Source organism: Cucurbita moschata, unplaced genomic scaffold (genome assembly GCF_002738365.1).
Source record: "Cucurbita moschata cultivar Rifu unplaced genomic scaffold, Cmos_1.0 Cmo_Scf00009, whole genome shotgun sequence".
NCBI lineage: Eukaryota > Viridiplantae > Streptophyta > Magnoliopsida > Cucurbitales > Cucurbitaceae > Cucurbita > Cucurbita moschata.
In genome coordinates this window covers 3,735,355-3,751,109 of record NW_019268525.1, presented here as the reverse complement: position 1 = coordinate 3,751,109, position 15,755 = coordinate 3,735,355, and the positions used below count along the sequence as shown (strand labels likewise).

The 15,755-nt window shown below is 35.1% G+C and overlaps 4 protein-coding genes across 6 annotated transcripts; 1 reads left to right on the top strand and 3 right to left on the bottom strand.

Annotated features, from left to right (window-relative positions):
- Positions 1–4,029: 4,029 nt before the first annotated feature.
- LOC111447693 (ethylene-responsive transcription factor CRF2-like) lies at positions 4,030–5,550 on the top strand. Its single transcript, XM_023086983.1, has one exon. It carries the CDS (start codon positions 4,543–4,545, stop codon positions 5,449–5,451), a length of 909 nt encoding a protein of 302 aa, XP_022942751.1. The 5' UTR covers positions 4,030–4,542; the 3' UTR covers positions 5,452–5,550.
- Positions 5,551–6,770: 1,220 nt separating this feature from the next.
- Positions 6,771–7,534, bottom strand: LOC111447806 (stellacyanin-like). The gene is made up of 2 exons (XM_023087152.1): positions 7,303–7,534; positions 6,771–7,220 (listed from the first exon to the last, which is right to left on the bottom strand). Exons 1-2 carry the CDS (start codon positions 7,478–7,480, stop codon positions 6,796–6,798), a joined length of 603 nt encoding a protein of 200 aa, XP_022942920.1. The 5' UTR covers positions 7,481–7,534; the 3' UTR covers positions 6,771–6,795.
- Positions 7,535–9,011: 1,477 nt separating this feature from the next.
- On the bottom strand, positions 9,012–10,615 carry LOC111446885 (arabinogalactan peptide 22-like). Its single transcript, XM_023085804.1, has 2 exons — positions 10,212–10,615; positions 9,012–9,301 (listed from the first exon to the last, which is right to left on the bottom strand). Exons 1-2 carry the CDS (start codon positions 10,327–10,329, stop codon positions 9,192–9,194), a joined length of 228 nt encoding a protein of 75 aa, XP_022941572.1. The 5' UTR covers positions 10,330–10,615; the 3' UTR covers positions 9,012–9,191.
- A 1,484-nt stretch (positions 10,616–12,099) lies between these two features.
- LOC111447644 lies at positions 12,100–15,508 on the bottom strand. Of its 3 annotated transcripts, XM_023086918.1 has the most exons (4): positions 14,384–15,508; positions 13,449–13,809; positions 13,155–13,370; positions 12,100–12,533 (listed from the first exon to the last, which is right to left on the bottom strand). In XM_023086918.1, the coding sequence occupies exons 1-4, from the start codon at positions 15,258–15,260 to the stop codon at positions 12,350–12,352; spliced, it is 1,638 nt and encodes a 545-aa protein (XP_022942686.1). In that variant the 5' UTR covers positions 15,261–15,508; the 3' UTR covers positions 12,100–12,349. The 3 variants fall into 3 exon arrangements, with proteins under 3 accessions (XP_022942686.1, XP_022942684.1, XP_022942685.1); XM_023086916.1 differs by having other exon boundaries at positions 13,155–13,809; XM_023086917.1 differs by having other exon boundaries at positions 13,155–13,800.
- Positions 15,509–15,755: the final 247 nt, after the last annotated feature.

The window sequence follows — 15,755 nt, the reverse complement described above, 5'->3', positions numbered from 1 at the left end:
AAGTCCAAACAGGACAATATATTACTAGAGGTGAAGTTGGGCCGATCCATGTAAGATGAAGTTTAATTTTGTAATTTTCATTTTGGGCTTGGGCCGATCCAGGACAACATATTGGGTAAGATAATTTTCATAAGATATTAAATAATATTCCAACATAGATTTCTATAAGATATTAATAGCAATACCAAAACTAAAGCTGGAATATGGAGAGTGAAGCATACCAAGATTTTTATAGTTAGATGGTCACATAATTGCAATAATACATGTGGGCTTTCCCCCATTTTTTTCTTTTTTCGAGTACAAATACACGTGGACCTAATAAAACCAAAACGATAGAAATATGTTATTTCAAGAAAATTTTGTTTTACTTCAATAAATATTTTTAATATCAGTTTTCATACAAAAAAATTAGGAATTGATCGAGAACCTTCTCGTTTAAACATACCATACTGATATTACAAAACAATAATTAGTCAAACGGAGTGTATTTGCCAATAAGATAATTTAATAAGTCATATTATACTGATTCAATATATTCGTCTCATTATCTTACCCAATATAATAAAGTTAAAAGACAAAGGCTATTCATCTTGTTGTAGAAAATAGTCCAACTTTAATACTAAATTAAATAATAAAGTTAGGATAATATATATGTACTATAGTTGTAATATTATTAATATTGTTATTATTATTATTGTTACTTTAGTGTAAAAAATAAAAGCTAGGATGTCTTATTATCTCATAAAGCAATTCAAACTCTCAATAAAATTAGGAACCAAGAAGCTTCTTTTATTCCAAAAGATGGGCCATCTTTAATAATCAAAAATAGGGGAAAAAAACTTTAAAATTATACAAAAATTAAAAACTTTATATTAAAAATATCTTCATTTTTTTGTTATAGATATTTTAAATATTTTACTCTCAAAATAAATATTAAACACTCCTAGTCAGTTCAAAATATCTTACTAAATAAGATAAAATTAGTAATTATATAATAAAGTGCTTTTTCATGCCACTTTAAATCTAAATCTAAATCTAAACGAATTAAATATATATTTTTTCCCAACCAAGAAAATTAGGGAATTAAAATAAATTAATTTCATGTGGGATTGACTACAAAAGTCAATGCCCCACGTGTCATTACCTCATGAACCATGCCTACCATGATTTGTTAGTACATACATACATGCATGCATGTAGTGATTGATTATTGGGAATTTTTCAAAATTTCAAAATTTCAATTTGTAATTTTATTTATTATATTTATAAATAAAAAAAATAAAACTCTTTACTAAGGTGTAAAATGCTAATTTGGAAGTTACATTTTTTTATTTTATTTGTAAATAAAAATTAATTTATCAGTCAATCAATAAATTAAATCCCTTTCGTCTATTTCAATTATTATATTTTTTAAATAGGATTACTTTAAAGTTCTAGAAATATATTTTTTGAATTAAACAAAATCAACGATTAAAAAAAAAAAAAAAAAAAAAAAAGTGATGGAAATTTAACTTCTTTCACATGCGCAACACGTGGGCAGTACGAATTTGTGTACTCGAGGAGGCGTGAAGGGCAACTTTGTTGAAAAGGAGGCATCAATGGGACCCACATTTACTCTACACCTAACCTATTTTAGTTATTATCATCGAATTTTTATTTATATAATAATTAAAAATAAAAAATATTTAATTTATGTATAAAATTATTCGTGAAACCATAGCTTAAAATAATATATTTTTTTAATATCGCAATTTTGTATAGTAATAAAGTTTGCTTTATTCGAATATTATCGAATATATTTTATTAAAACATGATAAAAATATAGAATTCGAAGATTTATTGTCCGACTAATTCTCATAATCCCAACAAGAAAATGACAAGAAAAAAAGAAAATTGTGGAAAGAAGACAAAAGGCGAAGTTTTTATTGTACTTCGTGTCCACTAATTATGACGTAAGAAGCGATTTTGTCGAATCCCATGTTCTTATTTCTTTGTTTTTATTTTTTTTTATTTTTTTATTTTTAATTATTGTATTTCACATCCTTCAATAAATCTATCATCTTCCTTCTAAATTCCCTTTTTTTTGCCCTTCTTCTAAGTTATATGATTAATATAGTTTATCTTATTACAAGATAGAATGTGATTGTTACCTTATTCATTTAATATTTCATGCCCTTAATTTGTATTTGAATATTATACATTTGACTATTATAGTTTAACGGTCTTCCGTTTGTTGTTAATTAAATTGTCTAGTTGTAACAATGTCCACCGCTAGCAAATATTATCATTTTTAAGTTTACTCTCAAGATTTTAAAACACATCAGTTAGAGGGAGAGGTTTTCACACCCTTATAAAAAAATGTCTTGTTCCCCTTTCCAACCGACGTGAGATCTCATAGTTCACCATTTTGAGTGCCAACGTCCTTGCTAGTAAACCATTTGATGTTTGCCTCTTATATCATTTGTTATGGCGAGGTTTTCACACATTTGTAAAGAATGATTCATTCTCAATTGGCTAGGGTGTGTTACAAATGGTATTAAAGCTAGACACTGGGCAGTGTGCTAGTGAGGACGTTAGCTCCCAAGAGGGGTAGATGGTAAGATCTCACATCAGCTGTAGAGGGAAACAAAATATTTTGTGTGAAAACTTTCTCCTAATAGATACGTTTTATAACTATGAGGCTGACGACAATATGTAACAGACCAAAATGGACAGTATCTAGCTGGGCTTGAGCCGTAAATAACCAAGTTATACGTGACTAAATTTAGTTAAGCATAAGAGTGAAAATAATCGTAATGAAATGAGTAAAAGATTTGAGTTGACTAATATAAGGTAAATTGTTAATAATGAAATAATTAAAAAGGGCATATACTCACAATCACTAAAAGTTACAAAATAATCCAAAGTTTAGGAATGAAAGCAAGTTAAGCGGCGAAAGCTTCCAAAATGGTATAAATTAATGGAATACTTTTGCGTATTATTAGCTAATAACGATTATGAACACCCAACCACCAATCATGAAAGGACACCCATTACCTTTTTTACTTTGAACATTCATTTCCTAATTATTTAAACAAGACAATAATTAGCTTTATTTTCAATAATTTTTATTAATTTATAGCTCTTAATATTCGCATCCTTTAGGGATAATTATGTACATATATATATATATATATATATATATCTAAGTTTACTTATCTCTTAAATTACCAAACAAAAATGTCCAAATCAATAATTATAAAACTTTTAATTAATTACTTTTTGGAGTTGTTACATTTTTAACGGTTTCTGTTATAAAAACAATGGCCGCCAAGTAGTAAAGCACGTGAATAAGGACGGAGGGTAAATCAGTCAAAAGTGCACATTATAAACAAAACAAAGGGAAGCGCCTGCCTCCCTCCCACCTTATTCTTTGCTGACACCATATAACCGTCTCTACAAAACTTCCACTATATTCTTTTTTTGTTTTACCATTTTACCCTTCTTTTTTATTAACCATACAATGTACATTTTTTTTTTTAAAAAAAGAAGGAAATTAGAGGATGAGCTGGAAATAATTATAATAATTAAATTGGAAAGATTTAAAAAAAAAAAAAACGATAACTGAAGGCATAAATAAATGGTAATTAAGACCCATTCAACGGGTAATTCAAAATCCTTAAGATCGTTTCAGTCAACAAGAAAAAACACTTTGAATCGCTAATTTCCATAACAAATCTTTTGCCCAGTCAGCACCAGTCTGGTTATTCCCACTCCGTTGGATTCCCCCTCCTTTCAATATATTACGCCACGTGTCTCAATCTCATAAGCCCGACTTTTGCGGCGCCCTTGAAAATTCGCCGGGATCCCAACTTACCCAGGCCACGCCGGAGCGTGGACTGTTTTATCTTCAAATTTTCCATTTTTGTTTTTTACAGTCCGAAATATAATAAAATAAAATAAAATAGAATATAATTTTTTTTTGAAATACGGCTGTTAGAGACCCTATAAAATAGCTGGGTTTTGGTTATTCCCTCAGCTTTTCTTCTTCGTCTTCTTCGTCTTCTTCGTCTTCTTCACTCTGAAATTTTCCAGGAAAATTGACAGAGAAAATCTGAGAATGATGAGCAGTTATGGAGGAACAGTAAGTAAAGCAAATCCATAGAGCATTTATTCTTTCCCGGAAAATTTTCCTTTTCCTTTTCCCTTTCCCCTTTTCCTTTCCCCTCTTCAATGAATGCTTCAGAGCTTCCCTTCCCTTCCCTTCCATGGCTTTCTGCCACTAACTTTCCCGGATTTTACTTTTGAGTTTGGTCAACCTTTTTCCTTCACATGATTATTGTTAGTGGAGGTCGCGGAGATTAATTTGAGCTTCTCTTTGACGTCTTCTTCCCCTTTCACCTTTAACACTCTCTTTATTCTCCCCTCGTGTCTGCTACTCCTTTAAACGAATCTTCCCCTTTTTACCTTCCTACTCCCATCTCTATATTTCTCTCTACATTTCGCTTTCAATGGTGTTTCTCAGAATCTGACAGGTGAAGGAATTTCTTCTCTGTTTCTCTCATGGAAGGAATGGATTTGTTCTCCAGTCTTCTTGTACCTTCGGTTAAGTACTCTGAACATCGAAACCACACCAAGCACTTTTCTCCGCCATTAATGGCGCCTAAGCTCGTCAGGATCTCTGTAACTGACGAAGATGCCACTGATTCTTCTAGTGATGAAAAGGAGGAAGAACAACACGTCTCTCGCCGAGTCAAGAAATTTATTACCGAGATTACGATCGAGGCCTTGGGGAGAAGAGACCGGAAGAAGTCCACCGCCGGGAAATCGAATTTACGGAAGCCGCTACAGCCGGGAACTAAGAAATTCCGCGGCGTGAGGCAACGGCCCTGGGGAAAATGGGCGGCTGAGATTAGAGATCCTTTGCGACGTGTACGCATCTGGTTAGGTACCTACAATACGGCTGAAGAAGCCGCTATGGTGTACGACAACGCTGCCATTCAACTCCGTGGACCCACCGCCCAAACTAACTTCAGTCCTCCGCCGGCAGTGAGCTCCAGCAATGTCTCCGTTGAGGAGACCAACGACAATCTCTCTTCTCCGACTTCCGTTCTCCGTTGCCCCTCGCCGTCGACGAATGAAAAATCCCCTGAAACTGCTTCAACCGGTAAAGAAACCCGCCGTGCCGAATCGGAGATTTTTCCGGATGTTTCCTTCTGTTCGAACTGTGATTCGTTTTACCCCAACGATATCTTCGACTTCCAACCGCCGATTCCGTCACTATTCGGCGATACAGCTCTCAACGACGCCGTTTTGAGGGGGGACTACGGCAGTAGCATGTTTATTAACCCGGATGATGATTTCGGGTTCGAGTTAGGATTCGGGTTCAGACCCTCCACGTGGCATATGAGTGAAAATTCTTTCCAAGACATCAGCGACATATTCGGGTCGGATCCTCTCATTGCGCTTTAAAATTTTAATTAAAGACAAAAAAAAAAAATATAGGCCGAGTTTTTCGGCAAATTTTGTGAGTGTCGGATTTTGTTTTCTGCATTTAGTATTATTATTATTATTTTTTAATCGTAAATCTTGGGCATTCTTAATTGTGCTGACGTGTATCAAAAATGGACTTGTCTCTCTTCCGTCACGGTAACGGCGACGGATAAACTTTTTGTGCTACACATTTTATCATACCTTTTAACGGTTTAGCACGTGACACGCACATTTTCAAAACATTTGGTTAACACGTGCGAGAGAGATTACACGTGCGATGTGGTTCCGTCCTCAAATTGTCCAATCCCATCCACCAACTTAATTTAATATTACTATTCATTATCTTTATTTAAAAAAAGAAAACTTTACTTCTATTATGTATTCCACGTCATTTTAATTTTTATTTGAATTTAGAAAGGGCAGAGATGTCTTTTCGTGAAGGGGCCAACGTGTAACTAGTAGCGCGCACAAAAATATCTTACTTACGTGGGTGGGGCGTTACAATATTGCTTAATTTCTTTATTAATTTTTTAAAAAATTGTTCGAATTTGGAAAATAAATTATAAATAATTTTGGAGTAGTTTATTTAAAAATTTAAAAGTCAACTTAGGATTTCCAAATTCCATTAATGCCCCTCTCAAATGCGTGGGAAAACATATATTTGTTTATTAAAAAGTCATCATTAGAAAAAAATTAATAAAAAGGTTTTGCTTGATTCCACACTTAAAAAGTTAAAAACACCCGCAGAGAATCTCTTTCCCTTATCCTCCTGTCCCCACCGAGATTCAATCCTGGCCATACACGTAATCATCAGCCAACTACTTCTCTGGGTCGCATGGTCCATTCTTACCGTGAACCGTAATGAAAATGGGCCGTTTGGTCCCCCAGGCCCAGTTCTTGGTGCCTCCATTTCCCAGATATTCTGATTCTGATTGGGCGGACCCACCGAATCCAACAACGAGTCTTGCTGATGTGGACCTCAGTTTTTAATTTCTTTTGAAATCCAATGGACAGGTCAGCTGGTGGCCCACCTCCCAATCACGGGCCTTTTGGTGGCCCATTTCCCAGAATTCAAATACCATTATTATTATGATTATTATTATTATTATTATTATTATTATATTTTACAAACAAAATTTTAAATAAGAAATAAAATTCATAAATAAACAAAATATTATATATATATATATATATCCCATGAAATATATAAATAATCCTTTAAAAGTTTGGAAACACAAGAAAAGAATTGTTGGGCGCTTTTAAATAGAATTATAAGACAGAGGCAGAAGCAGAGGTCTTGCTAACTGCTGAGCGCCAACAATTTTAAAGAAATATGGACAAAAGCACGGGCATTAACATTGCCGAAGAGGCCAACCCAAATTTGTGAGCCATGGCTGCAGCCGGGGTTACAACCCTGGCTGCATCCAGGGTTACAACCGGGGCTGCAGCCGGGGGTTCCACCGTGGTGCCAAAAGCGGTGGGAATTCCAAAAGTTTGAAGGTTAAATGGCAAAGGGTCTGAGCCAGAAGTTCCCTCTTTTAAACCCACTTGGATGTGGAGCTTCTGGCCAGCTTCACAGTGCTTACCAATCCCATCGTAGTAGTAGTAGTCACCTGGGTGGGTGATGTTCAAGATGGTTGGCCCAAGGTAGTACATGTTGATCACATCCTCTTCCCCTTGCCCACATGTCTCGTAGTCCGCCTTCTTTACGGCCAATAAGTTGTTTGCACCTGGCCGGTACGGGAAAACTGCAACCCGTGTCCAAAATTAGTTTGATGATCTCATTGAATAATTTCTCGAAAGAGAAGGAAAATGAAGAGATACACATACCAAGTTTGTCTCCGACACCGAAGGTTCTAGGTTTTGCCCACTCGTCGAAAAAGGTAACGTTGTCGGGCACTCGCCAGCCGTGGTTTCCACCGACGATGTGAGTGAATGCATCCATAGATGGCATGAAAACTAAGCAACTCAAGATCCCAATCATTAAAGCCACGTACATTTTGTCCATTTTGGTTTCCTTTTAGCCACTCTCTACTCTTTGGAGATTAAGAGAGAGAGGGAAAAAAAAGAAAGGAGAGGGAGATAATAATGTTGGTTTTGTTCTCCCCTAATTCCAAAGGGAAGAAAAGGGAAAGAAATAGGGAAGCAAATTAGGAATTTGGAAGGCAATGGTTAAGGGTTAGTGGTTCCATTTGGTTGTTTTGACATTGTCAAATTTTACCCTCTTTTTTTGTTTTGGCATATTTAGAGAAACAAAGCCTATTTTTAAGTACAATTATGGACCTCAATCTTAACCTTTTATTATTATTATTATTATTTTGTGTTTTATATTATTTTCTATTGCTACCAAATTTAAAGGTGTTTAATAGTATTATACAGGAATTTGATACGGGTGAATCCACTAAGAATTAGGGTCTAGATAACATATCTCAAATGGAAATGTCCTCATTCTATTAATCATATCCAATAATGTGACATGGAGTTTCTAGGCATCCTCTTTTGAGTTATGAAACTCTTGAGGCTTCAAATTGGTTTCTCCTCGAATTAGATTGGCTAGTTTGACCTCGTGAAGGGTTGACCTTGAGCTTGGGTTGACCTTGAGCTTGGGTTGCATGAGTCGAGTTATCCTAGGCTTAGTTGTCCAACCCATTTAGGGTTTGGGGCACAAAAAGCTTGGTCAATTGGACGTTGGTTGTACGTGCCCAAGGTGTGGCTTGCTAAGCGTGCTTGCATGCCCTAGGGATAGCATGGTGGGGCGTGGTTGGCCCATCACAACCCATTTTCCTTTGGGTTTAGTTTTACTCGTAACATTAAGTATAAATCTATTAACATAAAATTAAGTTTAAAAATATATTAAAAATAAAGCATATGAACTAAAATAGGCAAAGTTGGTAGTTTATCCTACTTTTTATATTTATTCCCTTTTAGGGCAACATCTTCCCCTGTCAACTCTAGAGGACTTTTGAAATTTGGGCTTCTATCAACTTGAGATGACATGTATATAAGAATGTTCCATAAGTGGTTATGCACCAGCATCTTTTTTTTTTATGTATACCTATGGAGACTTGTGTCTAGGATTTGGAATACATATTTGACACTCGGTAATTTTTAACATGTTTTGTCTTCATTCACATATTTTATTAAGATGACCTAAGATAGAATTGGATCATATTTTATTAAGATGACCTAAGATAGAATTGGATGTGACATCAAGTTTAATCTCCTACGATTGAGGTCATAAGCTTTACGTGTATGATCGAGATAAATTTAGAAGAATTAGATGAGATGAATACAAATTTTAAGATAAGGGTAAATTAATTAAAACTAATTAATTAGTAAAAAAAAACATACCTAACTCCATACATTTCAACCCATGTTTTTTCCATTGAAAATTGAGTGGTTGATTGGAGATTGGGTTTACAAACTTCATTGCGTATTAATTAGTCAAACTTTATTTTAATTTTAAATATATTAGTAACAATTAAGAAGAGAATATTTTTTTATGTTATTTGGGTACAAAATTGAAGGGGAGAAGAAAGGGGAAAAAGGGAAAGCCAATAAATGTCATTTAAAAATGAGGAGAATGTACATAGAAGAAATGTGTGAGGATGATGATGATGATGATCTCATAAATAAATAAAACAGAAACAGGAAAGGATGCAGCAAGAGAAGAACCCATTGCCACTTCTAACTAAACTCCCAAATACTATATTATGCTTCTAGAAGTTGCTGCTGCTGCTGCTGACTAAGTCAGCACTGTGGATGAGATATGTGAGCGCCAATGCCACCCCCATTAAGATATAAGCTATCCCTTGATCTATGGATGTCCCTGTCAATTCCCATTGCACGCATTCCAATTAGTTGATTTCCTTCTGATCTTTTCATTTTTCAACATTAACCATATTTTGAACTAAGATAATATAACCCTGCATTTTAATTAAACAAATGACGAGACCCAAGCAAAAATGGTAGGAACCACCATAATTGTGAGAAAATGGAAACAAAAGTGGTGGACCCTCAATTATTGTAATTTCAACGGAGACCATAGATTTCGAGGGGTATCCATAGATTTTAAGAGAGTTTGTTATTTCAACCAAACATGGATGTGGATTTAGAACCCAATCCAAGCCAATGCCCAAACCGCTCCTAGTAATTGAGTAGAAAACATTGTAATGTAAGGCTCGTGTGATTTAATTAATCAAGGAGCAATGCAGCTAAATTTCTTGATAAATTTAGAAAGTGCAGAAAAAAGAAGTAAAACCATATATTTAGTCTGATAATGACAATTGGTTTAATTTCACTTCGGAATGGGATGTTTATTAATTATTGAAACTATTAAGAAACTTTTTTCCATTTTTATGGTTACATGAAAATAGTTTTTTTTTTCTTTTTAAATTTCTCAAATTGGCCCGCAGATAACTAAAATTGATGGTACTTGTACCAAAAATGGATCCACCAAAAGCTTGATTGAACACACAAAAAATTGAAGGGATACACAATAAATTGAAGGGACAAAAAAGTGACATAAGCTAAGATTTGAGAAGTTTGTTAAGTCGCAGTTCATAAACGTAAATTGAAACGAAATTTTCAAAATTCCAATTAACTCAAAAACAGAACCTAAAAAATAACGCCAAAATATTCTACCGAAATCAAAGAATAAACAAAGGTCAGAGATCAAAGAATTGCACACAGATCTGGAACAGAAATGCAAAATAAAACATAAAAGAAAGAGAACTAACCGTCGCTGGTGGGAGCGGGAGCCGGAGCCAAAGACTGAGGCTGAGCAACCGGCAAGAAGATGGTGAAGACGAGCGCAGCGGCAGCCACGAATCCAAAAGATGCCCTAGAAACCGCCATATGAGTCCGAATCGTGCGGTAATTTCCCCTCTCCTTTCTGTAGGCGAAGAATCGCAAGAAATGTTGTACAGTAGGTTAGATCTCTCTCTGCGATGCGACTCTCAGGTAAAGAAGCTTCAAAAGGCTTCTTCTCCAATAGCTTCAAAGAGGCTCGCAGAGAGAGAGAGAGAAGGAAAGGAATCTCCCTTTCTCTTCTCGAAGGGCGAAATGAAGAAGAAGACGAAATCTCTAGACGGAAACAGAGGCAGTCTCGCGACGGGCAAACGAGGGGATCCAAACTTCCCAGGGTGTGCCCTTTTATAGGGTTAGCTTTTTCTTTTTTTCATTTATTTTAATTCTTCATTAATTTCATTATGTAAACCTAATAATAAATCTTATATAATTAATTATCCTCATAAACGTCTTATTTATTGATTATAAATAAACATTTGTAATTTTAAAAATTGAATTAAAGATAAAATGGGAAATTTGAAATTTATAAATTAAAGTAAAATTACATTTATAATTTAAAATATTATAAATGGGATACCAAACCAACCAATCATCTTAATTTCATTTTTCAAAACCGAGAAAATAGAAAAGGAAATTAGAGAAGAGAGAGAACCGGCCAAGCCGGTTAATTGAAAAGGCCCGGCTGGGGCCCACCACCATGTTTCCTGCCGTCTGTTGCCTTCTGCACATGCCGCCCATGCCGTCTTTCACCGTTTATTATTACCCTTTTTTTTTTCTTTTTTTCTTTTTTCATTCATCAGTTATATATTTTAAATTTAATTAAATTACAATTTTGACCTTAATTTGAAAAAAAAAAAAAGAAAAATTCTCATAATAAAATCTCATAATTACTGTTTAGAATTTAATAAATTCATTAATAGCGTTCATGTAATTGATCATATTATAAAACCCATTTATAATATTTAAAAGCGCATTCATCATCAAGGAGTTTTATGTTTCTTTAATACCATTGGAGGAGGTATTTAGAATTTAATTAGGTTCATAAATTTTATTTATTGATTGATTGATTGTTGCCATGTTATAAACATAACAACCATCAATATTATAGCAAAATTTGCTAATGTTATAATACACAATAATCCCCTTATAATGTTATAATATTCCAAGATTCTAATTTATTAAATTCATAAGCAGGTATAAAGGATACTACTTAAAATAGTATTTTTCATGCCATACAGTATATTTAGAATATTGATTTAGCAATAATTTAATTATCGAGGGGGGCCAAATATACATTTCTGCACATACAATTGGAGAATAGAAAAATGAAGGCAGGGCAGGCCTTTCCTCCAACATGCTGGCCATCTACTGATGGACAAAATCTCCATCTCATAACCAGCTGCATTATGTCCTTTCCACAAAATCTTACAGACTGTCCATGAAACAACCCAACCTCAAATTCGCCCGCTAGCACATATATAGTCCTCCAACCTCAATTCCGCCACTAGCAGATATAGTCCTCTTTGGGTTTTCCCCTATAAGTTTTAAAAGGCATATTCTAGGAAGAGGTTTCCACACTCTTATACTTCTAGGAAGAGATTTCCACACTCTTATAAGGAATGCTTCGTTCCTCCCTCTACTCCTACTGCAAGCAGATATTGTCATCTTTTGACTTTTCCTTTTAGGCTTCCCCTCAAGGTTTTAAAACGCATTTTCGAGGAAAAGGTTTCCACACTCCTATAGAATGCTTCGTTCCCCTCTCCAACCGATGTGGAATCTCAAAATAGGTTTTGGACCATTTTTTCTACCATTCAAATAGGTTTCTCTCCTCAGCAGTAGTAATATTGAAACAAAGTTGATGCAGTTTCTAAGTTCTAACAAACTGATTTGGTAGTAATAGAATTGATCCTAACTATATGATATAACAATTGCAATGTTCCCTATTGATGTCTCTCTCTCTCTATATATATGTATATAAGTCAGCAGCAGACATCTAATTATCTACAATAAAGGGATAAACAAGTAGATTTGAGCATAAGATTTAACCTTGCATCAAGCTGCTCCCTTTTTACTGGAATAGGAATTGATCTTCACTGTTCTTATAGATTTCAAATAACTGCTCCAAATGCTCGATGGAGATTCTTCTGCAGTCGATAAGACCACATATGTCGAATTTCTCCAACTCCATCACAGATCTCTTTAGCTTCCCTTGTGAATCTCCGCCGGTTAGAAACAATGCCAATGTTGAACCCCTGGAGAAATTTTGATCAAGAAAATTTTAACGCACACTACTTCCTCAACTAGCTTTACAAGAGCATCACTCAGTTGTGAAGACTTCCATGCACAAACAATCACCACAAAAGACAGGCACAAAACACTAGAAAGTAACAGAAATCGTCGTTTAGGTTGATACCCGAAAATAGCTTAAAGCATTGGAAACATATGTAAAGGGAACTCAAAACTGGGCTTCTTAGGTGCTTGTGTCAAAAGACTTGAAACATCAAAATTTTCACTACAGGTAGTAGAGTAAACTGTAGGAGCATACTAAAAGATAGCATAGTTAATAAGAAATTAGAATCTAACAGATGAAATGATTTACGCGTTTTGAATGATTGTGCGAATCAAATTAAGAAATATCGTTTAATCGTGGGAAAACTTCTTTCTTATTTTCAAACTTTTAATAATAATTGCAAGTATCTTAAGATAAATCTAGGATTCTATTCAAATCCAAGCCACATCGTGCAATAACGAACAGTTCATATGTTACAAGAGCCAATCAAGCTCCCAACAGAAGCTAGCCTTGCAATCCAAGAAATCAAACAAAAAAAATTTGATGTAATAAAGATGCATCGTTGAAAAAGTTCAGGAGATACCTGAGCAAATCAACCTCATGAAATCCTCTATGTCTGGAAGGCAAATATGCACTACGAGGCTTTCCCACTAAACTTGATTGTCTGTAGAGGATACAAACAGCTTCCATGCAAAGCATATCATTTTCATCAAATGCAGCACGCATTTCAGCCTCCGACCCCCATTTTTTATTACTCCTCTTCCCTTGGCCCTTTGACTTAAGATGAGTTGAGTCGTATCTATTTTGAATCTCACAATCAGAATCCGAGAAAAAGGAACAGTCCTCATTAAAGTAGTTGAAACCAAATGAAGCATACTTGAACATGGAATTATGTGATTTACATTCTTCCCTCAACATGACTGCAACCGCCCTTGAAGAGGACATCACGTTCTTGGAATCATTAGTACGAGTAGAAATATGCCTTTTCAAAACATGATTGTCAGGACGACCATGTGGAGGTGTTGCATACATTGCCCCTACTTTCTTCAATGCCTCCTTGCCATTAGTTTCACTGGGCAAGGTGGATATCTTTTCATCATCTCTTTCGGGATCGTAATCTTCACAATCGTTTAGTAATAAATCCCACGTTCTCTTTTCTTTTCTGCGTGCTCTGGATGAATTCTTCACTGGAGCATGATCATCATCACTAATGATTTCCACCATGAATCCTTCAGTACCTAGGAAGAAAAGATACCTTGGTCAAGTGAATAAATAATTCCAATCATACTTGCGTATGCCCAAATTTGTTTCATGCGTATATACATTCATCGGTGGCTACGTACATAAAAATTTAAGATGTCTGTACTTTGGCTTATACACGGAGAAAAATAACATCATAAACTTATACACGGAGAAAAATACCTTCAAAGATGAACTAAGCCCAATTTTGTGTATTATCTTCTGCCATAACCCAATAATGATGCATGAGCATAACACAATAGCTATATTCTTAAAATCAATGCACAAATTGTATGAAGCCAATGGATTAACATTTTATTCAATAAATAAACAAAGTTTAAGCTCATATCAAGATTTCCATTCAGAGGCAGCATAGGTATGATTCCTTATTAAAGATCTACCTAGCAGGTGTTAATACTAAATAAATTTCTAATGCCTGCACTTCCCAAACTTCCAATTTTCTAGCCAGTGGAGAGGCTTATAAGTGAGCTGTTCATAGAATTGTGATATCATTTTTGACAATCAATCGCATTTACTTAATATGCAAGTAGTGAACTTTCTGTTCTAGCATACCTGTTCGATTCTCGGCTTGCATACCAACCAATTTTCTGGAACCACCAACGCAAGCTCCTCCTGATATAGAGTCGTTTTTGTTCTCCAATTGTGAGACTCGGCGGCCGAGTTCATCATATTTCCTTCTACACAGTTCGTAGTTATGCTCAGCTTCTCTTTTCGCAATTTCTAATTTTGAATTCTTGCATTTAAGCTCCTCGACATACTTCCTTTCATCTTCCTCTGTCTTCTTGACCACTTCTACTGTACGTTCCAAATCTGATTTCCTGTAGTTAAGCTCCTCTAGTGAACATTCTAATTTTAAGTTCTTGCATCTAAGCTCCTCTATGGTTTTCACATGATCTTCCTTTACTTTCTTAACCACCTCCATTGCACATTCTAATTCTGAATTCTTGTGGATAAGCTTCTCTATAGTGATCCTTTGATCTTCCTGTGTTTTCTTGACCGTTTCCAGCAATTTCTCAAATCCCTCCAAAGCGCTTTTCTTCTTCTCTCTATCCTCATTTACTTTGAAAATCAAATCCTTGAGTTGTTGAATCTCACTCTCCTTCTCCTTCAACTCTTCATATATTTCCTTCCACTTCTCAAATCCTTTAGGATCAACCTTATCTTGCTCGAGCATGGATTCGTGAGTGAGAATGTCCAGTCTTAGAAACTCGTATTTGCTTTGGAGCAATTCATACTCTTTGTTCTTGTTCTCGATCTCTTTCCTCATTTTTACTTCCTTGGCAACCAAAACCGCCTCCACTTTGTCGAAATCTCTTGCCCGGAAAGCCGTCCGCAGAATCGAAACCAACTCTGAAATGCTCCGGCATTCAAGGTTATCGTCATCGATAGAAATCAAATCAGAAGACACAGAATGCGATTTGGTAGCCATTTGAAATTTCGAAGAAATGGTTCTGAGTAGAGTAGTGCAAATCAGATTTAGATTTGAAATTTCAATCTCTCAAGGAGGCAAATCGTTTGATCTTCTTCAAAAACACAAAAGAGGAAGCTTTAAATCCAGAGATTGCAGATTCTTTGTGAGTAAACTAAAGAGAGAATGTGATCGAACATGCAGAAGAAACTGAGAAGCTCACACTTCCAACGCGGAATTTGAAATGGGGATTTGTTTGATGAAGAAGTGCCGGGAAATGAAACCTGCATGAACGTCGAAAACGAATCTTCCATTTGTACGGTCAAACCGCATAGTCCGCAAAAGCGAATCGGCCCATTTTCGGATATTTGAACTCCATGGGCCTCTTTCTAAGGGCCCAACTTCATATATTTTATACGATTTTTATCGTAATAAATAAATTACATCTAAAAGGAAGTAATTCATATATCTCCAAAATAAAAAATAAAAAATAAAAATAAAATAAAGAAAGCATAA

Excerpts from the sequence above, each read along its gene's own strand:
- LOC111447644 (XM_023086916.1), bottom strand. The coding sequence starts at position 15,260 with ATGGCTACCAAATCGCATTCTGTGTCTTCTGATTTGATTTCTATCGAT. Across the intron at positions 13,810-14,383 it reads GCAAGCCGAGAATCGAACAG|GTACTGAAGGATTCATGGTG; the intron begins GTATGCTAGAAC and ends TTTTCTTCCTAG. Across the intron at positions 12,534-13,154 it reads CATGAGGTTGATTTGCTCAG|GGGTTCAACATTGGCATTGT; the intron begins GTATCTCCTGAA and ends AAATTTCTCCAG.
- LOC111447693 (XM_023086983.1), top strand. The coding sequence starts at position 4,543 with ATGGAAGGAATGGATTTGTTCTCCAGTCTTCTTGTACCTTCGGTTAAG.
- LOC111447806 (XM_023087152.1), bottom strand. The coding sequence starts at position 7,480 with ATGGACAAAATGTACGTGGCTTTAATGATTGGGATCTTGAGTTGCTTA. Across the intron at positions 7,221-7,302 it reads CGGTGTCGGAGACAAACTTG|TTTTCCCGTACCGGCCAGGT; the intron begins GTATGTGTATCT and ends CACGGGTTGCAG.
- LOC111446885 (XM_023085804.1), bottom strand. The coding sequence starts at position 10,329 with ATGGCGGTTTCTAGGGCATCTTTTGGATTCGTGGCTGCCGCTGCGCTC. Across the intron at positions 9,302-10,211 it reads TCCCGCTCCCACCAGCGACG|GGACATCCATAGATCAAGGG; the intron begins GTTAGTTCTCTT and ends GGGAATTGACAG.